The sequence below is a fragment of the Trachurus trachurus genome, assembly GCF_905171665.1.
Source record: "Trachurus trachurus genome assembly, chromosome: 10".
Classification (NCBI taxonomy): domain Eukaryota; kingdom Metazoa; phylum Chordata; class Actinopteri; order Carangiformes; family Carangidae; genus Trachurus; species Trachurus trachurus.
The window spans coordinates 35,194,476-35,215,777 of NC_139894.1; the positions used below are offsets into that span (position 1 = coordinate 35,194,476).

Genomic DNA, 21,302 nt, shown 5'->3' on the forward strand with positions numbered 1-21,302 from the left:
GTGAGTACACTAATTATGTGTGCAGAAAGTATACTAGATGTTTGTCATTAAAGTACACTTCAACGGTACACAGAAAGTATATATTTTTTATAATTAATTTGAATTTCAAATTACTTTTAAGTAAACATAAAAAATAATTAGAACATACTTAAGGTAGAAAAAAAGTTTATTTTTAACGCACAGCATTACAGGGAAAATGTGCATAATAAAGTACATTTAAGTACATCTTTAACAACATTTTCAAACAGTTTCTCTTCATTGTGACATTTTTATTCAAATTTGGATCATCTGACCCCAGAGAATTCTTTTTAGTCATACTCTTTAACAAGTTAACTAAAAAACAATAATAAAAGGAAAAAAGAAAAAGAAACAATAGCTGTGCTAGCACTACCCTGCTAGCTGTGCACCGCAGAGAAGCTAATAATGACAGGGATGAACATTAAACTGACTTTTGAAACTTTTACATGTGAAACATTGACACAGTTTGTTTAAACTCAAAATGTATGTCCACCAAAAAACAAACAAACAAAAACGATTACAAACAGTTACTGATGTTACTGCTTACTGTTTCTTTTTGCTCACAAAATTCTCATTGTTACATTTTCTCCGAATCACTGCCCTCACGTCAGACACATTTGTTCCTGGAAATTCAGCAATAACTGTATCTGTAAAATAGAAAAGGACAAATAAAATGGTGTTACAAATCATACTTCTCCAGAGTTATCACATTAGCAAGAAGGGGGCATACATACATGAGGACAATCTGAAACATGTTGCTTCTGGCTATGGCCAAGGCAAGGGTAGAGGCATAAAAACAAAATTATAATAAGGAAAAATAGACTTAAAGCAGATAGGCTGTCCAGCTAAAATGATATCAAACGCTCTAAAATGGCAGCCAAAACCAGAAAGGCGAGGAAGAAAAAGAAAAACGACTATTCGAAGGGATCGGAGAATAACCAAAATGGCAAAGGCTCAGCCAATGATCAGCTCCAGGAGTTTCAAAGGAGATCTAAGATTGCCTGTGAGTACTGTAACAATCAGACGACGTCTATGTGAAGCCAAGCTACCACCAAGAAGCCCCCGCAAAGTCCCATTGTTAAAAAAAATACATGTAATGAAGCGGTTATAATTTGCCAAATAACACATTGACTGGCCTAAAAAGAAATGGCGTAATATTTTGTGGACTGATGAGAGTAAGATTGTTCTTTTTGTGTCTAAGGGCCACAGACAGTTTGTCAGACGTCCTGCAAACACTGAATTCAAGCCACAGTACACAGTGAAGACGGTGAAGCACGGTGGTGCAAGCATCATGATATGGGGATGTTTCTCGTACTATGGTGTTGGTCCTATTTATCGCATACCAGGGATCATGGATCAGTTTGAGTATATCAGAGTACTGGAAGAAGTCATGTTGCCGTATACTGAAGAGGAAATGACCCCAAACAAGACAATGACCTCAAACACACTAGCAAGCGTGTAAAGAAAGATGTCAACACTGCTATTTTTTTGAACATTATATTTCTTGACTTTCTATAAAATATTATCAAATTAAATTACTTTTTCCAATTTACTTGGTTTGAAATAGAATGGGCAGTGTCCCCAATGCAGTTGTGTTCCTTAAAATACAATTTATTTGAAGAATTTTGAGGTTTACTCACCTTTTTAAACACACTGCTATTATTATGAACATAACTGTATATGTGTTAATATAAGTCTTAAATAGTTATATCTTCCGATCTTCTTCCCGATATCACTTACATAGTGAGTGTTTGGACCGAAAACACGGGTCTGTCAGTCCCTCTGCTCTGCTCTGAGCCGAGGAGAAAACATTTCTCGTATCCTACAGTTTTTATCCAATGAGGAGAGAGAACGGCATGCAGGGCTGTGTGTGCAGCCAAGGGATGCGCCTGAATGTGGTGACGTAGGGACGAGGACTGTTATGGTGTGTTCAAGGCAGCCCGTAACTGGTGTTTTTCCGACCTGTGAAGTCATACCAGTTCGATCTGGTACGCGTTCACAGGTCTGAAGTTACAAGTGGCCGTTATAGTGACTTTCACAGGTAAAACAGGTCGAGAAAACACGACAAAAGCCTGCCTGGAACGCAGCATAAGCCAAAACGACCGGATCGCTTACTTCTGCTTTAACCAATACTTACCAACAAGGGCACTCAGCTTTTCCGGATTTAGCTGCTCTTTCGTTGTTCCAGTAGGCCCTGGTTTTCCTGTGAGAGTCGAGGATGCCAAAACATCCCGCCCAAAGATGAGCACAGCTAAGTCCTGTGTGAACAGGGACATTCTTGTTCGGTTTAGTCTTCGGAAACAGGTTTTGCTGACCTGCACCCCCGTGTTGCCCAGGGAAATCTGTGTCCAGGAATTAGAGTTAGTCAATTATAGGAATACGTTGCTGGAATGCATTTCTTAAAAGACAAAGCCGAACTATTGAATGCCAAATATTAGTCAAGTTGTAATTTCTGCAAGTGGTCTTCAATGAATTAAAGTGTAATTTCTGAACAAATGGAAAAAAAAAAGTTCTATCAAATACAGTACGTGCAAAATGTGGGTCGAGACTACAGAGACAAAACTGCAGAGTGAAGAGTCAAATAGTTTACAACAATTTTGGATGAAATGTTTCCTGTAATAAAAAAGCAGTATTAACAAAACGTGTATAAATGCAATACATACCATTTCTGGAGCTGGACTGGAAGAACCAGAACTTGTACTGTCAGTGTCCATGACAGGTGGCATTCTCTTCATGGTTGTGATAAGATCTCTGACACACCTGACTAAGGCTGGTATTTCTGCATTAAGGAAAAAAAACACAAGTCACAGATATATGAGAGATAAGGCTCCTATCGATACAATTACTGACATAAAAACATAAGCAATTCTTCTTTGTATGAATACCTTTCAGAGCATCCATCACTTCCTGTTGCATGGGAACACTGGATCTGGACTGATCCATCAGGACACTCTCCTCTTCACTTTCCCCTTGGCGGAGGTCCTGCATAAATGAAAATGTCAACAATGCTATGTTAGTATGACTCACCTGGAGTGTAGCGTCGTGTTTCTTAAATTTTCTTGCCAGCGAAGGCGGATTATTGTGAAGCCGCTTTGCCATGTTCGCATGTTTTGAAACATAGATTGTTTTAAAGCGGGAGGGGGCGCAGGTGAATTTCAGGGCTATGTCACACAGATTAGCATCCCTCTGGTAAAATGGGCTCTATGCACAGCTCCACCACTTCCTGAATTTAAGGCAGGTCCTTCATTTCCTGTTTTACATTATTGGACACATTGATTAATCCAGGTGTGTCTGACTATTGTGACTACTCAGACACACCTGGATTAATCAGTTTGTCCAATAATGTAAGACAGGAAATGAAGGACCTGCCTTAAATTCAGGAAGTGGTGGAGCTGTGCATAGAGCCCATTCCCCCTGGGTTTACATTCCTCTTCCTCACGATAACAGCATTTCAGTCAAATTATGTTATTTTCCGTGATATTCTGTGTTAAAAAGTAGATTCCGTTTTTATTGCTCAATTCCGCGATTCCGTCCGCGATTCTGTGATCGCGGAAACAATAGGGCCCTAATTCTAGTTTTATTTCTTGCATTTTGTAAATACTTACAGTTGATCCCGAAGCCTGAGGTGGGTCAAATAAGTCCACATTGGTGTCTATGTCTGTATCGTCTTCACTTGTCAAGGGGGTGGAGGTTCTTGGATTTCTTCTCAGCAGCGAGGATTTCAGTTGGGAAAGGGCTCTGTCTCTTGCAGCCTTTATCATCTTCGGCTTCTTAAACAAAGGGCAGAAAAAGTAAAATGTTAAACTGCAAAGGCAAGAGAGGGGTAAATATCCATCTTTGTAGATGTTTGTAGAATGTATCACCTACTGTACAGCCTATTAAGATATTGTCAGACCATATTTCACCAGAGGAACAGTACTCACTACTCACAATTTTATCTTTTTATATCATACAATTTGTCATGTGTTGTAGTAGTTTTTGTACTTACTAAACAGTCAGTATTTCAAAACTAACACAGCTGGAGTGCCACCATCCACTTCTGCAACTGCACTGCTGTCAAACCTAAAGCCACTTAATATGAAAAATATGTCTTATCCTCCCACAATATTCTCTTATTCCCGTAAATACTTACATTTGTTTGAAGAACTTGTGATGGGTCAATCTGTGTTTCATCTTCATCTGAAGTGAGACTGGAAGTTGCAGTAATTCTTTTTTTCTGTACCGAAGAGAAAGAATGTATTACATGACAACAACATATGAACTATACCATAGATGCTTTCTGGTGAAGATATTTTTTTTTAGAAAAACATTTCAACTACAAAACATCATAGTATTACAGTGTCATAAATTCATTAACGATTGTATGTGTTACAATTAAAAATAATTCAGTGGGTGACATTCACTTCATATCATTTTTCATAAACAAGATGAGACAAGATATTAAAAGCATAACCAACCTACAAATAGGGATTTCAGTGAATCAAGACTTTGGTAAGTATGATACGAAATGGAGCAGCATTTGGAACCTACAGGTGTTTTAATCTGATGTGAAATGCAAAGAGAGGAGGGAGGGCAAAAGGAAAAACCAATCGCTGTGGTAAGTGCTAGTGCAGCAACAGGTCATTAATAAACATGTAGTGACAAGTGATGAAGCTGCAAACTGTCTTGTCACTGCAACCACTGCTGTGTAAATGTAAACACAGCAGTTAGCTTCATTACTGCTCAGTATATCAAAATATTTGTGCACGTGTGTGTTAGCAACATATTGTGACTTTAACTAAATAATTGATATATTCTATTTTCATGTTATCAGGATGATGAGGATGTTTTTGCAGTAGTGTCGACCAGTGTTGCCAACTTGGTGACTTTGTCGCTAGATTTAGCCTCCTTTCAGAACCCTTTAGCGATTTTTTTTTAAGCGACTTGTGTCATATCTAGCGACTTTTTGGACAGATCTTAACTACTTTTCTTGAAGGGAGTCGCCAGTATTTCTCAGTGAATGAGTGTTAATGTAGCTCTCTGGGTGGACTGTTCAGTGGGTGGGACAGAGCAGCAGCAACACGTTCAGTGGACCAATCAGCAGCCACACAGACGTGGATGAACTGTGAATGTGCATGCCTAAAGACCAATCACTGATCCCCATCGTTTTTATTCTAAATGATTTAACTTTACTATTTGAGTTTGATTTTGTTTTGTCAAAATAGACAGAGTTAACTATAGTGAATTTATTCCAGTGCATGATCATCTCTCTGTTCATGATACTTCAGTTACAGTCGATGGAACAGCCTGTATAAACAGTTTTAGAGGTAGATTTAGATGCACATTGACATTGAGGAGCCTCTTGAAATAAACGCTGGTCAGTCAGTTTAGTTTAACTTTATTTTTTAAATATTTTTTTTTTATTTTGTAGTAAAGTCATGTCATCATATATATGCAAATTAGCATGTGACGTTATCTAGCGACATCCAGGACTTTTCCTGCAGGCTTTAGCTACTTCCCATTGAAAATAGTTGGCAGCACTGTTATCGACTTTGTTATAGACAAATTTGAATGCCGTCAGAACTATCTATAAAATTAGTGGTATTGTGGCATCCCTAGTTGCAACACAATACAACTATTAATTAAAGTGTGTTTTCTATAGAAAAGAAACACAAGCAACAAAAATAACCTTTGGTTTGCTTCCATCATGTGTTGTAGTACAAGGTGTGGTCCTTCTCCTTGCAACTGCCATGTGCCAGATGTCCTCATCCTTGAGGAAGGCTTCTTTTTTTTCCCATCAACTCCTTGTAGTTGTCTGTAACCACAAACATCAGACAAACTGTCAAAACCATGTTTTTTCCCTCTTTTGCTCAATATTTTGTCTCGTGAAATGCACCACAGTAAATCTAATATTTTACACAACAAGTCACTTTAAGTCTTTTTGTAAACATAGTTACATACAAATTAAATTACATACAAGGTTAACATTAACAATCATTAGCATGAGCCACTGGCAAATTCTTTATCAATCATCACTAACAGTAGTGGCTGGCGGCAAGTGCTAGCATAACAAATTTGTACAAACAATTTTTTTCTTGTTATTTTCTTTACAGTGGGCAATTTTTGCTAAACATTCTCCACACAGCACGCTCACAAATTGAACAGCTGCCGTCTGCCGCTAACAGCTAGCTAGCTAGTTATTAGCTAATGCAGCTTGTGAATGATAAGTTTGCCTATTATCTTGTTTAACTTAGTCATTAGTAGAAAGAATATTTATTCAAAAGATATTTCACAGCATGCACGAGCAATACAAACCTCCGAGTAAGAGCAGTTTTGCGGCCACCGTGTTTTTAGGTGCTTTCCTGGTGCCCCAGCACACTTGTATCCATCCGTCTTCACTGGAGAGGTCCGGCCGTTTTAATACCTGAACGAGCTGCTGTCTGTACTGAGGTGTCACAATGTCAGTACTTTCGACGTGAATTGTGTTGTCCCTAAAATAAAACATCCCGAACTTGAACTGCGCCATTGTAACTGAACTGCGACAACGCCTCCCTCAGCATCTACTATCGCTCTGATCTACGTTAAAGCAGGTTGCATTCGGGGGTAACCAATCAGCGGCAGCACAGCCGCGAGTACTTCAGGGTCAATTTGAAAAATGTCCACCACATGTAAATTTTCAATTTTGATATTGAAAATTGTCTGTCTGACGCAGACTCTACGTTCTTGCAAAAAAAAAAAAAGAGTAATTAAATTTTTTAAAAGTCTGTGTACACCATGGATGTATTATATTAACGGTGTACACCGTAATGTATGCTCCCTCTCGGCCACCGTAGTAATGTCCATAATACATCCATGATGCACACACGCGCACGTATCAGGTTACGATGACGTTTTATCCAGGACACTGCGCCCGCCCTCTGCACTTTACTTTACCCGTGGATGTATTTTACCGGGCTTTTAGAGAAAAACTGTAAAACCGCCCGCAGACATGGCACCCAAAAGACATTACAAAGAATATCTGCTGGATGAGTCGAGCCAACCTTCAAAGGCAACCAAATACAGACGGCTAGCAAATGAGAAAGAGGTATTTGAGCTTTCACATTTATTTTATTATCAACAACAGCAGTGATTATAGAATAAGATTAATAATTCTTAATTTTAAACGCAAGGACTGTCTTGCTCATTGCAGAATACTTTAAACTGCAGAGGAAATTACAAGAAATACCTCAGTGCATCCTGTACAACTAACAATAGAGAGGTCTTGAAAGAGGTAGACCATTTTTTTTCGTTCGCAACATCACGAATTGCAGATAGTGTTACATGCAAGTTGACATTGCAACTGCACTCCCCAGATTCCACTTTCAAATAACGGTGAACGAACATATTCTCTGGAGGAATATCCAGGAGACAATCCCACAACTAACAAACAGGTAAAAAACAGTGATCATTACTATGTTTTATGCTTCCATTCTGAACAAAATACATATTACTTTCCTCTAAAGCTTTTATTCATCCATAATTTTATTTGTAATGTTTATCATACCCTAAATGTTTACAGTATGATAGTTAAATAAATCTATGTGCTGTCTCATGATCAGAATGTTCCTGATGAGGGCCTTGTTGCAGAAGGACCAAGCGGTCAGTCATCTTTAGAATGTTTGAGAGGAAAGCATCTTGTCAGTCCAATAAGAGAGCACCTGCTTCAGGACAGACCAAACAGAGATTCATCAGAGGTATTAAAATACTAGCAATTGAAATTGTTGATATTAATTGCTGTGTTATACTATATAGTTTCTGTATAATTGTCATTTCAATTAAATTAAACGTGATGAAAATAATGATAGCCCTAGCCACTACAGTGTATTTCCTTAAAATGAGACACAAACATGTATTATTGTCATTAATACTTCACTTGAGAATTTCCATGTATTATATCTTCATTATATGCAGCCTGCCGGAGAGGGAGTCTCCAGAAAGACCCACCCAGTGCTAGAATTGCCACCCTCCACCTACTCACACTGCGGGGATCAACAAGATATGCAAATCGGACCAGAAGCACAGGTACTATAGTTACAAGTTACTAGTTTCATTTTTATGCTAAAAACAACCCCTTTAATCAATACAGAAAATGTGAATAGAGTAGTTTTTATTTTTTTAAACTGACGTAATAATAATATAGGCTACCAATAATAAACATGTATTGAAAGTGAACACCAGCAAGGTCTCATTTGGTCACAGAATTAGAACAACATATAACTATTTCAAAGTATGATTGCATTATTCATTCATGTTTAATTTACATTGTAATTCAAGCAAATTAGTAGTTCCACATGAGGCTAACAAAGTTTCTAACAAGTGGCTGACTTATAGCCTACATTGGCACTTGATGGCTGTGACATATACGTTCCCTTAATGTGAAGCTGTAGCTTTGTAGCTGTAGTCACCATTTTCCTGGATATTATCCATCTGTTCGATCTTCACTGCACATATAATGCATATGTGGCTTAACCTGCTTAATGTGACTTAAATCTGATGTTTTATTCCAATACAACAATTTTGTTTTTTTATTAAGCATTATTATGCAGTTTTGGCTTAATGTTTGAACTCACTGTCTTGATAGAAACAGATGCCCTGTCTTGCATCCACCCAAGGATTAGTGCTTTTCAGTATTCTTGTTTCTGATTTGTTAATAGAGTTCATTTGTTTTCTAAGTTTGGGCAAGGAGTTACACAATTTGTATATTTACTGAATATAGGCACTACATTCATCCTTTCCCCTGAAATCACATCAGTTTTATATGAAGCTAGTATGTATCCCATTTGCATAACTCTCTGCTAACAACTCCAGAAGGCAACATGGTAAATTCTCTAAATGTAAAAACTACCAGATGACTTGTCGTAGTTACCACTTATCTTTTGGAACACTAGTATTGTTTTATATGTCAAAACTATAAAATAAATGAAAATGAAAATATTTATGCTTCCATTTATATTTTGCCAGGACATGTTAGAGAAGCAACCAGGATGCAATGTGCCTGCTACTCCACCTGATCAGCAAGAGACACCAAACCAACAGGTTATTAACATGTATTATTGTACAGTATGTTTTCTCTGTAAATCGGCAAGCAATCTCTTTTAATGCAGATGAATGTAACAGTTTTCTATTTTGTCTTTTTTTATGTCTTCACAGGCAGAGACATTTTTGTTGGATGGAGATGATCCAGCGTATCCTGGAGCTCCACTGACAAAGGGGCAAAGTTTAATCTTACTGATGTCTTATGTACTAAGGCACAATGTGACAGGTGTGGCACTGGAACATCTACTGAAGATTGTCAATGAACATTTCCCTGGAATGGTACCAGTAACCACATACCTTTTTCACAAAGCTTACGGACAATATGGAAATTATGTCCCCCATTTTTACTGTCCAGCATGCGAAAACTACTTAGGGGTAAATAATACCAGTGAACTACAGTGTGGTGCTTGCAATGCAGTAACTGATTCAGAGAGCTGTCTCAAAAGTGGGTGTTTCTTTCTAGTGCTTAGTTTGGCTTCACAAATCAAAACATTGCTTGAACGAAACCAAAGTTTAAAAAAAGACTGGCAATGTGCAGATGTCATTTCAGATATACAGTGTGGAGAAGAGTACCAGAAACTCAAAGAATCAGGTGAATTAGGTGAGGATGACATAACTTTAATTTGGAACTGTGATGGAATTCCAGTTTTCAGGAGTTCAAAGTATCAAATCTGGCCCATTCAGTGTCAGGTTATAGAACTCGAACCTAAAGAACGCAAGGCAAATATCTGTCTTCCTTGTCTCTGGTTTGGCGAGAAGAAGCCAAACATCTTAACATTTGTGAAGCCATTTGTTGATGAACTGCAAATTTTAGAACAAAATGGCATTAAATGGAAGGACTCAGAAAATGTACAACATGTCTCCAAAGTGTATGCTCTGATATGCAGTTCAGATTCAGTTGCTCGCCCACTTCTAAGAAACACCAAACAGTTTAATGGCTTTTATGGATGTGATTTTTGTTACCATGTTGGTGGTGGTCCTTACACAAACAAAGGCCCAAAACCACATCTTAGAACTGAAGCTAAGCATTTTGATCATGCAATGGCTGCAACACCAGACCGTCCTGTAATGGGAGTGAAGGGACCTTCACCATTAATGAAACTCACAAAGTTTCAAATGATAAATGGATTTGTTCCAGAGTATCAGCATTGTGTCTGCCTTGGTGTGACAAGACAATTAGCAAAACTGTGGTTTGACTCAAGAAATCATGACAAAGAGTGGTACTTAGGAGCAAAATCAGACCGCATTGACAAAGAGCTCATTGCAATTCAACCCCCTGTTGAGATAACAAGAGTACCACGATCTGTGGCAGACAGAAAATATTGGAAAGCATCAGAGTGGAGGTCATTCCTGTTATTCTATGCCCTGCCTTTACTGAATGGGGTCTTACTAAAGAAGTTCTGGAACCACCTTTTTCTGTTTGTGTTCGCAATGCACATTCTTTTGGGAGAAAAGGTGAAACGCTGTGATATTGAAGTAGCTGAAAGAGCTCTCAAGAAGTTCTCACTGCAGTTTGAGAAGTTATATGGTGCAGCAAATATGACATTTAATGTCCATCTTCTGACACACCTTGCGGCAAGTGTTAGGAACTGGGGCCCTTTGTGGGCCACATCAACCTTTTCTTTTGAATCATTTAATGGCACTTTGTTACAGTACTTCCATGGGACAACACATGTTCCAGAACAAATAGTTAAAAGATTTCTTTGCTGGAGGAGTCTAACACAAAAAGCCGAAAAGTACATGGTAGATGCTAATGAAGGGGTGAAGTGCATTTTTTCACATCTCCTAAACAGCAATGTATCAAGTTCAAATTCATCTAGCCTGAATGAAAATGTCAGGGTTTTTGGTAATCCCTGTCATCACAAACTGTCAGCATTAGAAAAACTTGCTATCAAAGACTTGCTAAGTGTTACAGTCGAACACTGTGTTTGTTATCACCGTTTCATTGTAAAAGGCGTACTGTATCATTCCAGCAGTAACAGAAGTCTAAAAAAAAGGATCAACTCAACAGTGGAGTTACAGAATGGAAGATTATGTAGAATTCTTTGCATGTCAGTATTCAGAGCAGGTGATTTGTCATTGCACTGTATATTGGTAAAGGAGCTTGTGAAGACTGATGGACAGCTCTGCAAGGATAGTCAACTGAACATTGCTTCCACTTTTATGTCTGAGGTGTCAGAATCTAGGAATGTTTATGCGGTGCCCACTGACCTGTTCCACAGGAAATGTGTTTTGATCCAATCAAGAGACAAACAATATGTTATTCCTCTACCAAATAATGTAGAGAGAGATTAAATAGTTAGTGGGGAAGTTTGAGAAAAATTGCTGAAACCACTGCCAAATTGTAAGAAATTGGGATTACATATCAGTGTGTATTCTTGGTGTGTCTTAACACTAGTGGACAATGTCCAAAAATGGCAACTTCAGAGTATTAAATCTGTAAAAATGATAAGGCATACATGGGCAAGCACACACAAAGACTGTGCTGTTAAACAGTTATAGTATAACAGTTGTGGTATAACAAAATACAAACAAAATCGTAGGGGTGAATACTTTTGCAAGGCACTGTACCTGGCCTCAAAATGTTGAACTTTAACAGACTGTTTTCATGCAAAATCAAAGACTTTCAAAAGATTATTTTTTCTGTCAAGCAGCAAAGCAAATTTCCTGTTATCTACACATCTTAATATGTTCATAAGTGTAATGTGTTTTCTGATTGCTGTCAAATGTAAGTGAAACAATCCAAGCTTTGGAATAAGTACTTTCCATGTGATGATAAGAAATACACAAGGTTGTACTGTTTTTTTTTTAGAAATACTGGTGACTACTGCATTATATAAAAGCACATGGTCAATTGAAAGGTGCTCTGTTGTTGATGTTCATGTTTATTCAAAATTCACCATTACATTTGGAGAATGGATGGATTTTTAAATATTGCATAAAAACAACGGTGGTGTTGAAGTAATCCAAATACTTTATAACACTAATTGCTAACATTTTAAAACTGAAATAGAAAAGTGAGGATTTTTTTCAATTAGAGAAGGTATTGTTACATAACAACATTGTTGCATTTTGCTGGTAAAATACATTATTTTAAAAGGTTGAAGAGAAAAGGTCAGCTGCAGAAATTAACTGTTATTGTACATTATTTTAAACTGATCTTAGCACACTAAAAGAAATGGCTACATACTGATGAATTTGTTCTGGTTTATAGTGTACTTATGAAGAATACACTAATTTACCACTGAAGTAGTATTCAATTATAAATATACTTATTTTAAGTGCACTTTAACACTGCTGTGCTAACAATGATATGAAAAAAGTGTTATAAAAGTGAACTTATTGAAAGGGTGCTAAAAGTGCACTTGATAAAAGTAGCTGCAAATACACTGACATTAAACTTATATTTAACACATTCGAAGTACATAATAAATAAATATACTAATCAAACATTTATATATATTTCAGTGTTAGTATATTTATATGAATATACTTAATATGAATTCAAGTATTAGTACTAAATAGTGTACTTTATCTAAGTAAACTGAAGTACTACTGAGGGAATAATATATTTTTAATTAATACATTTATAATATATTTTTGGTTTACTTTATTTTAACACATAAAGTCAAAATGTGCTAGAAATGTACTTTCAGAAAATTAAGTACATTTTTAGTACATTAAAGTATATTACTTTTTTACCTGGGTACACAGGGTTTGAATAACTGTGAGTTTCTTTATTAGTTTATTAGTTGTTGTTTCTTACACTGAGCACCGGTTCTCAGTGTATCAGATCAATCCTGGTTAAGTATATTAGTAAACTCATTATTGGTCACTCTGAGCTCGGACCTCCGGACCGCACAGCTGTTTCCTCCGGGGAGAGGTTCGGCCTCTGGCGTCGCTGTTTCCTCCGTCCATGTCCAAGTATAAAATGACAAACTTGCAGCGCGCATCACCCGCCGCGCAGTTAAAGGTGAGGAGAGGAGCTCATTTGATTGGTGAAGATCTGACTCGGCTGTGTCAAACCCACTCCACGCCTTTCTCTCCTCCTCCTGTCTCCCTCCCGCCCTCTCTCCTCCCTCTTTGCCGTTTGCGCCGGTGGGAGGGACGAGGGGAGGGTTTACACTGGTCTAAGTCTGACTGCGCGGCCCACCAATCTTGCGAAAAGAACCTGGTCCACGCCCCGTTGGCGTGGCGAAGCCGCGCTGCACTTAGACTTCGCTCGGTCTAAGAAACTAGGGCCCTTGATGTTAAGCAAACAAAATGAAAAGGTACTGCACCCTTGTGGTCAAAGTACTTGCACAAAACACAAACTAAAGAATGGCTCACAGATTTCAAATGTGGAGGCAATGGGTCTGTCATCATTGAGGCAAGAGATGTTCTTGGTCTTAGGAACCGAGATGATAATGGACTCTTCTTTCTTTTCTGTTACTGCCCGTAAGCGTCACAGCTTGACTACAGCGACACTATCTATAGGATTGCTTGTTAGCTAGCAAAACTCCCATTTATCATGCTGCCCTGAGACACATAACAGGCTCAGCCTTCAGAACCCACCATTGCACTTTATACACACTTACAGGATTTTCTTCCCTTAATACTCGAAGGTTATTGCACTGGTATACCTTAATCTACAAGGCTATTTTAGGCAAGCTGTTGCACTACATCTGTTCTAAGTTTATTGTTGTCCAGTTGACACACAATCTTAGAGGCAACAGTTGGCTGCGATTTAAAGTCCCCCATATGAGGACTGAGTTAGGGATGAAGACCCTCTCTCACTTTGGGCCATGGTCGTGGAATGACCTACAAGCCAGGATGAGATTGGGCTCTCTCATCCCTCTTCCTGGCTTCAAAGACACAATCTCAGAACTTTTAGTCACCAGCTGCACCTGTGACAATTAATTTAATTCTGTAATTAAGTCATTCCATGAAAACTGTTAAGTTTGGGCTTCGGAAATTTGTGTTTTTTGATCTTATCGTTTTTAGTTTTTTTTAGTTTCATTACATGCAGAACATGTAACACTTGCAAAAAAACATATTTTTCAAGCTCAGACACCCTTTTCTGACGGTCTTTTAGCACATAAAAACCCAGAAATCAGAGTTTCTTTTTCCACCCCGTCACAGGACAAAGGTTAACAAATTGAACAGTAATTTTAGATTAAAATAAGACTAACAAAAAGTTATTCACTTCAGAAGTTGTCTTTTTGTTCAAAAACACCAATAGTTTGTTTAAATTATTATTTTTTTAAAAATCTTTTTATTTTGGTTAAATCACACTGTGACGGGGTGGAATATAGTGTGACGGAGTGGAATATTGTGACGGGGTGGAATGGACAAAATTTAAGAACATACTGATAACACAGAACAAAGTGTTTAATTTGATGCTGGGGGAGGGTAGTGTGAAAGTGATAGAGATTAAAATATTTTATACTAATTCAATATGAAGAACAGTGCCACCCATCACAATGATTCCACCCCGTCACAGGCTTTTGTGTGACGGGGTGGAATGTGACGGGGTGGAAAATCTAAAGCAATATGGCCGAATTCCTGGATGTGCCACCACATTCACACACATACACACACAGAGATAAAAGACATACACATCACTACAAATTGTGCTTCAACACTGACACTCGTTATGGAGAAACTGAGTGAAAATGATGCACATGTGTTCATCAGGTCAAATAGTTAGAAAAACCATTACCATTCCATTTAAATGTGCGGATGGGCCAAATGCAAGCTTCAAACATGAATCCATGCCTTCTGAAATCTGTCCCATTAACCTGATGGGCAGATACTTGATGTGCAAATTAGACCTTTGTCTGGTCTTAACCCCAGATGATGTGAGGCTACTTAACACCCAGCAGCTGGCCAGCTGCCTGAAATGAAGGGTGATTAGTTTGAGTTGGATGGTGGTGGGTTCACACAGTTCTTACCAACAGCCGGAGGGAAGCCAGTCATCTTTGTTTTTGCTTCAATCCACATCAACTACTGTTTTGTTAGCAACCTTTTTTGTTACAATACATGGGTGTAGGAGCCATAATACCTCAGCCGTCAGGAAGCTCATATCAGAGTGTACAGTCTGCAGGAGACTACGAGGTCAAGTTGGAGAGCAAAAGAAAGAGACCAACTTTGCAAAACTGTATTTTTTGTTAATACTTTAAATTACATATGTTCTACACATTCTAGCCCTCGTCCTTATGTTTTCTTACAAATATTGTTTTATTTTATGCTATTGTATTTATTATTTATATGGAAATTAAATATATTGCCATGGCATATCATTATAATTTACTACTTTATTTCTAACTAGACCTACCTTCAATTCTGTGAGAAGTTTCCTCTCATCACAGGAAGCTGAGCAGGGCTTTCTAAAGAAATTCCTGCTCATTTTCTAATCCATTCATAGTCAAAGTGGGGGATGCTTGGAGGTGGTAATGTCCTGGAGCAGGTGTGAATGTTCAGGAGTGTAGGGTGTGGTGGTAAGTTGGGGGCTGCATGCATACCTTTTAGGATGATAATCACAGAGTATAATAGGTTAGCCAGACAGTGTTGTGTGACTGGTGAAATGTGTGAATGTGCAAACACTTAATATTCTACTTTAGACTTTTCCTGCAGGTTATCTACAAGCTAATAAGCATGTGTATGATTTATACTAAACATTTGTTTCACATTTATTTTTTCCATTTCAGAAGGACAGATCCTTGATACAGTCTGCTGGATGTGAGTGCTATCATTCTAAATGGATAATGTGATGTGGACATGATATTAGATATTGGTCCCAATATTATTCTCTCCGGTCCAGCTCTCACAGAAGATGTACTTTCCCTCCATACACCAGTGGAATACTTCTGGAAGTTTGTGTCTGAACATATTATTTAAGCTCTGACAACAAACACAAATGAGTTGAGTGTTTAAATGAATGGAAGATCTGTAAACACTAATTAAAAGGAAAAGCAGCAGGTGTGGTGTTCTTTGCTTTCTGGGATTATTACTGCAAACAAACATCAAAGTTCATGTTTTTGTAATAAATTACTATTCATAAAATATGATCTTGGAGGAGGAAATATATAAAACCAGGGGCCATATTTGGAGGGCAACCGATGGATACTTGTTTGGGACACCTTGAACTTAAAAAAAAATGCTGGTTGCCCACTCTTCCTCAAACATTTCTACAGGGTCACATGATTCTGAAGTTACAGCCCAGTCTGTTCTTCCAACCATCAACTCCGACACCTTAGCAACTGTATCTAAGGGGAGAAAACTTAGCAATGTGAGAGATCGTGAGAATACAAAGGTAAACAGATGGCGCTTTCCACTAACGGCTCGGCTCGGTTGAGGTGCTTCTCCAGCTCTGAGTTCTTCATAGTTGCTCCTCAGCGGGGGCGGAGTCATATCATGTCGTCTCTCTCTTGTTTCTCTCCTCTCGTCAGCTCCAGACTCACTCGTCTTCCAGTGACGACGCTCTGGCCAATCAGGGGAAGGCAGGGGAAGTAGGAGGTACCAGGTAGGAGGGGCTGGAGGAAAAGAGGATAAAACCGAGTAGAGCCGTGCTGTACCGTACTGAGCTAGTGGAAAAGCACCATGAGGAGGTCCCGTCTGACCAGGACCAGGATGAAGGAGGAGAACCTGGACCGGGAAATTAGTCACCTGGATCAGAACACAACCGGAATTAAAGAGGAAGACCAGGACCAGGACTACAACATGATAAAGAAGGCGAACCAGGATCTGGATTTGTTTGGGCAGACTAGGACTACGGGGGAAGAGCAGGACACGGTCCACCAGGACAAGGAGCCCTCCGGTCCGTCCGGTTCCAGTCCACAGGTCTGTGTTTCTGTTTTCAGTGGGAGCGAGTCAAGAGATGAAGCTAACTGTTAGCTGCAACTCTATATTGTGGTTCACTAAAGTCTAAAACCTAACTTGCCTACTTTATTTCCTGCTGTAGCGCTGTTACGTCACTTTATTAAATTTAAATATTTTTTCATGCGAGAAAGTAACTGTTTAACTTCTTGAGTCAAGTAACAGAGAATTTTATTGTCAGAAATGGTAACAGTTATAACAGGGAAAACAGTAACTTTTTGAGCCATTAAGCGCTCTAATTCCCATCACTGGTTACTATATCAACTAAAACGCTGACATGTTTTGTTTAGTTTCAAAGTATAATTAGTACTGGAAATAATTCTGCTTGTAAGATTTGTATTAATGAAGAATTTAAAAAGGAAAACAGCAGCATCAACAAGGGTTACACCCCGCCTTTCCGACAATAGACTTCCATTCATCGTAATAGCAGGGTTTTCTATTTTTTCTAAAGACCCCGCTATTCCGAAAAGGCTATTGGGGGAAACCCCCAGTGCGCAGTGATCCTTTTTGGGGTCAAACGGATCATGTGCATAATTAACTGCAAAACAAGCAAATACTTCATATATATATAACGTCCATTATGCTTCTAGCCTGTCTAGCCTCTACCTGGTCTCCTGGGCAGTGTATTTCTATTACTGTGTGGGAGATCTCCAACAACGGAGTCGGGGAGAAAGCAAGTGGGACAGATCTGCCCAGTCCCTGAGCAGCGCACGTTTCACAGACAAGCCACAAAGCAGAATGTAAACAACGTCACGCGGTTCAGCACCTTGGACATTGGACAGCTGCGGGGGGGAGGGTGTCAGAACAGTGGTGTTTCGAAGTGGGGGTATTTCGGAACAGCGGGGTGTCGAAGTGGAGGTGTGTCGGAATGGAGAGCTGTCCCCATCAACAAGCTGTATGATGATGATGACGGTAGTTAATGTCCATCCATCATCCATCATTGATTGATTGATTCTCTCTTCCTGTCTGTTGCCATAGAAACAAGATCACACCAAGAAGAAATCACACAGCTGTAATGAGTGTGGTAACACGTTCAGGACCTCAGTTCAACTGAACGCTCATCGCCGGCGGCGCCAATGTGGACAGACGGTGTACAGGTGCGAACAGTGCAGCACATCGTGCACTGACTTGTCCAAACTGAAAATTCACCAGCGCATCCACACCGGAGAGAAACCGTACAGCTGTGAGCAGTGTGGGAAGGGGTTTGCTAGCTCCTCAAACTTAACGGTCCACCAGCGCATCCACACCAGAGAGAAACCGTACAGCTGCGAACAGTGTGGGAAGGGGTTTGCTAGCTCCTCAAACTTAACGGTCCACCAGCGCATCCACACTGGAGAGAGGCCGTACAGCTGTGATCAGTGTGGGAAGGTGTTCACTACCTCCGGACTGTTAACGGTCCACCGGCGCGTCCACACTGGAGAGAGGCCGTACAGCTGTGAGCAGTGCGGGAAGGCATTCGCTACCTTCTCAAAGTTAACGGTCCACCGGCGCATCCACACTGGAGAGAGGCCGTACAGCTGTGAGCAGTGTGGGAAGGCGTTCGCTACCTCTGGAGATTTAACGGTCCACCGGCGCAGCCACACCGGAGAGAGGCCGTACAGCTGTGAACAGTGTGGGAAGGCGTTTGCTGACTCCAGTGGGTTAACGGTCCACCAGCGCATCCACACTGGAGAGAGTCCGTACAGCTGTGAGCAGTGTGGGAAGGTGTTTACTAACTCCAGTGGGTTAACGGTCCACCAGCGTGTTCACACAGGAGAGAGGCCGTACAGCTGTGAGCAGTGTGGGAAGGCGTTTGTTAGTTCCGGACACTTAATGGTCCACCAACGCGTCCACACAGGAGAGAGGCCGTACAGCTGCGAGCAGTGTGGGAAGGCGTTTATGAACTCCAGTGGGTTAGCGAGCCACCGGCGGGTCCACACCGGAGAAAAACCGTACGTGTGTGGGCAGTGTGGGAGGGCCTTCAGCAGGTCTGACAGCCTGAAGAGACACCAGCAGCTCCACAGCAGCTAGAGGACGGGACGCTCTGGTCCTACACCTGAGCAACTAATGATTATTTTCATCATCGATTAATCTGTTGATATGTAAATGATTAATGGATTAGTTGTTTGGTCAATGAAATGTTAAAAAATGTTGAAAAATATCAGTGTGTTTCTCAAACCACCAGATGACGTCCTCAAATGTCTTGTTTTGTCCACGAACCAAAGAACGACTCATTTTATTGTCATGAAGGATCAAAGAAACCAGAAATATTCACATTAAAGAAGCTGAAATCAGATAATTTTGACTTTTATTTATAAACTCTTAAAACTGATTATTGATTAAAAGCTTAGAATGAGTTGTTTACAAATACATAGGTGGCGGTGCACCCACCGGAGTGGACAAACTTGGCTCAAACACTCTATTATTTAATGTCTGTGACTCGGCTTGTGCCCGGAGGGTGATCGATGTTTTGTTTTTTACTGCCGTTATAAAACACACGGTGCTACAGCTGAGCAGCATTAGCAGCTAGGCTACATCTTACAATGTTGAACTGTTGTTATACAAAGTGCAGCCAGACACCAGGCTGGAGAGAGAGAGACAGTAGAGGCTCCTCTGACAGCTGTGGAGCTGCAGCTGAACCGGCTGCAGAGCCGTTGTTACAGCTGATCATACCGTATCTATGTCCCAGTACGTTGTCCTCTGATCTTCCTTCATGGGACCGCACTGCGTAACTGGCACATCCTGTCAGTCCTCCTGTGTAACTTTTTGCTGTGAAATATGACTGAAGGCACAAATGCAAGTCTGCACGTGTGTTAAAAAAATTGAATGAAATGATAGTAATTGGTCAAAAATATTGTTGTCAGTTTGTGGTGAGTTTTCGAACGTGTTTGTCCTCGGCGGTGTCAGGATGAAAAACAGGAAAACTGACATTGCGTGTTTGTTTATTCCAAGAGAGGACAAACGACGACGTTCCGGTTAACTATTTATTAAATTGGATCATCAAAGGAAATCAGATACAAAAACTCTCCTGTTCAGGAAATCGCAGTCTGCAAGCAGTTAGCTGCAACCACCATCCCAAGAGAGCAAGAATTCTCTGTCATCTGCCATTTGCATCTGGCCAAGACAAAGGCGTTACATTGGTTTTTAATATTTCGCACTGTGTGTGTAATTAACTCTTGCAGAAAAACAGTTGGGGAGTGGCTGTGGTTTAAACTTAGCCCTCCCTTCGTTGGTGCCCTCTGGCTGGCACAGGTTGGTCCCATCTCTCCAGCACACGAACCTCCGGGCCTGAAACACAACAAACCCTCCCTACACTGACGTAACTTTTCCATCCCAGGTGTCTGAGGGGTCAGGGCAGATAATACAGACCATTAAAGCTCTTCCTCACAATGCTTCATTCAGCGGGCCACAGGCCTCTCATCCTCTCCTCCCTTCGGCCTTGGAGATGTTTTGCTTTCACTGTGGCTCTGTGTGCTCTCAACTTTGCCTCTGAATGATCAAACAGGTTATTGGTACTCATTGCATTAAGCTCAACACAAATCTATATGGTTTGCTTACAAGTTTCAGTTGTCTTTAAACTCAATGGGTTAGTCAAAAATATAAGACACAATAGGTTAGTTAAAACATGAGACTAAACTTTACTACTACTTCAAGTGAATGCATAAACAGGTACATGAAGGCATTTGTTTCACACCACACAGGATTCACTTGTTTAATTGGGTAAAATGAGTAAGTGCTCAGTCTAATAAAACAATCATCAGTGAGATATATTCAGTGTTGATCAGTACTGTCAAAGTGGAGAATATGTGTTCAGTGTTAGTTCTGATGATGACGTAACTGTGTGCAGTTTGGAAGTCTCCAGTGTACAGACACAGGTTCAGCTTTATTCCATCAGTCAGTAAAACAATGGTGTTCTGTTTTATTTGTTAGTCAGTAAGGCACAATATCAACTTAAGTTAGTAAAGGTAAATATTCAGTGTTAACTCATTGAGTGCCAACCACGTAATTTCTCGTTTTTCGTTCCCATGCGTTGAGTGCCAAAAACAAGATTTTTCGTTTTTTGCTTCTTTTTTTTTAAATTATGAAACTAGACACTTTAATACACATTATATGTAAATTTGGGGACTCTACGACGAGGAGAACTGAAATAGATGACGATCAAAGTCACATGACAGCTCATGATCTGGAAGTTTTTTTATCATAACTCAGCTTCTGCAAACGGAGTTCTGCATGTGGATGCAGCAGCTGCTCTGCTCTCACCTGCGCTGCTGCTCCAGCTGCTCCAGCTGCTCGGAGCAGAAACAGGAAGCTCTCAGCCGACTGTCCCGCCCGGTCTTCATCTGGAGCAACACCGTGTCCTCCCCAAAGTCCTCCCGCGGTAAAATCTGATGGTC

General features: G+C 39.9%; 1 protein-coding gene and 1 long non-coding RNA gene across 3 annotated transcripts; one reads left to right on the forward strand and one right to left on the reverse strand.

The window, feature by feature from the left end:
- Positions 1–561: 561 nt before the first annotated feature.
- On the reverse strand, positions 562–3,243 carry LOC310992921 (uncharacterized protein; the record flags this gene model as incomplete). Its single annotated transcript, XM_083981151.1, has 4 exons — positions 2,904–3,243; positions 2,682–2,797; positions 2,156–2,360; positions 562–665 (listed from the first exon to the last, which is right to left on the reverse strand). Exons 1-4 carry the CDS (start codon positions 3,115–3,117, stop codon positions 562–564), a joined length of 639 nt encoding a protein of 212 aa, XP_083837277.1. The 5' UTR covers positions 3,118–3,243.
- Positions 3,244–5,806: 2,563 nt separating this feature from the next.
- LOC310992522 lies at positions 5,807–10,605 on the forward strand. 2 transcript variants are annotated; one of them, XR_014595694.1, is made up of 5 exons: positions 7,349–7,427; positions 7,596–7,730; positions 7,948–8,058; positions 8,998–9,072; positions 9,187–10,605. It is a non-coding gene; the product is annotated as an uncharacterized lncRNA (long non-coding RNA). The 2 variants fall into 2 exon arrangements; XR_014595693.1 differs by having other exon boundaries at positions 5,807–7,730.
- Positions 10,606–21,302: the final 10,697 nt, after the last annotated feature.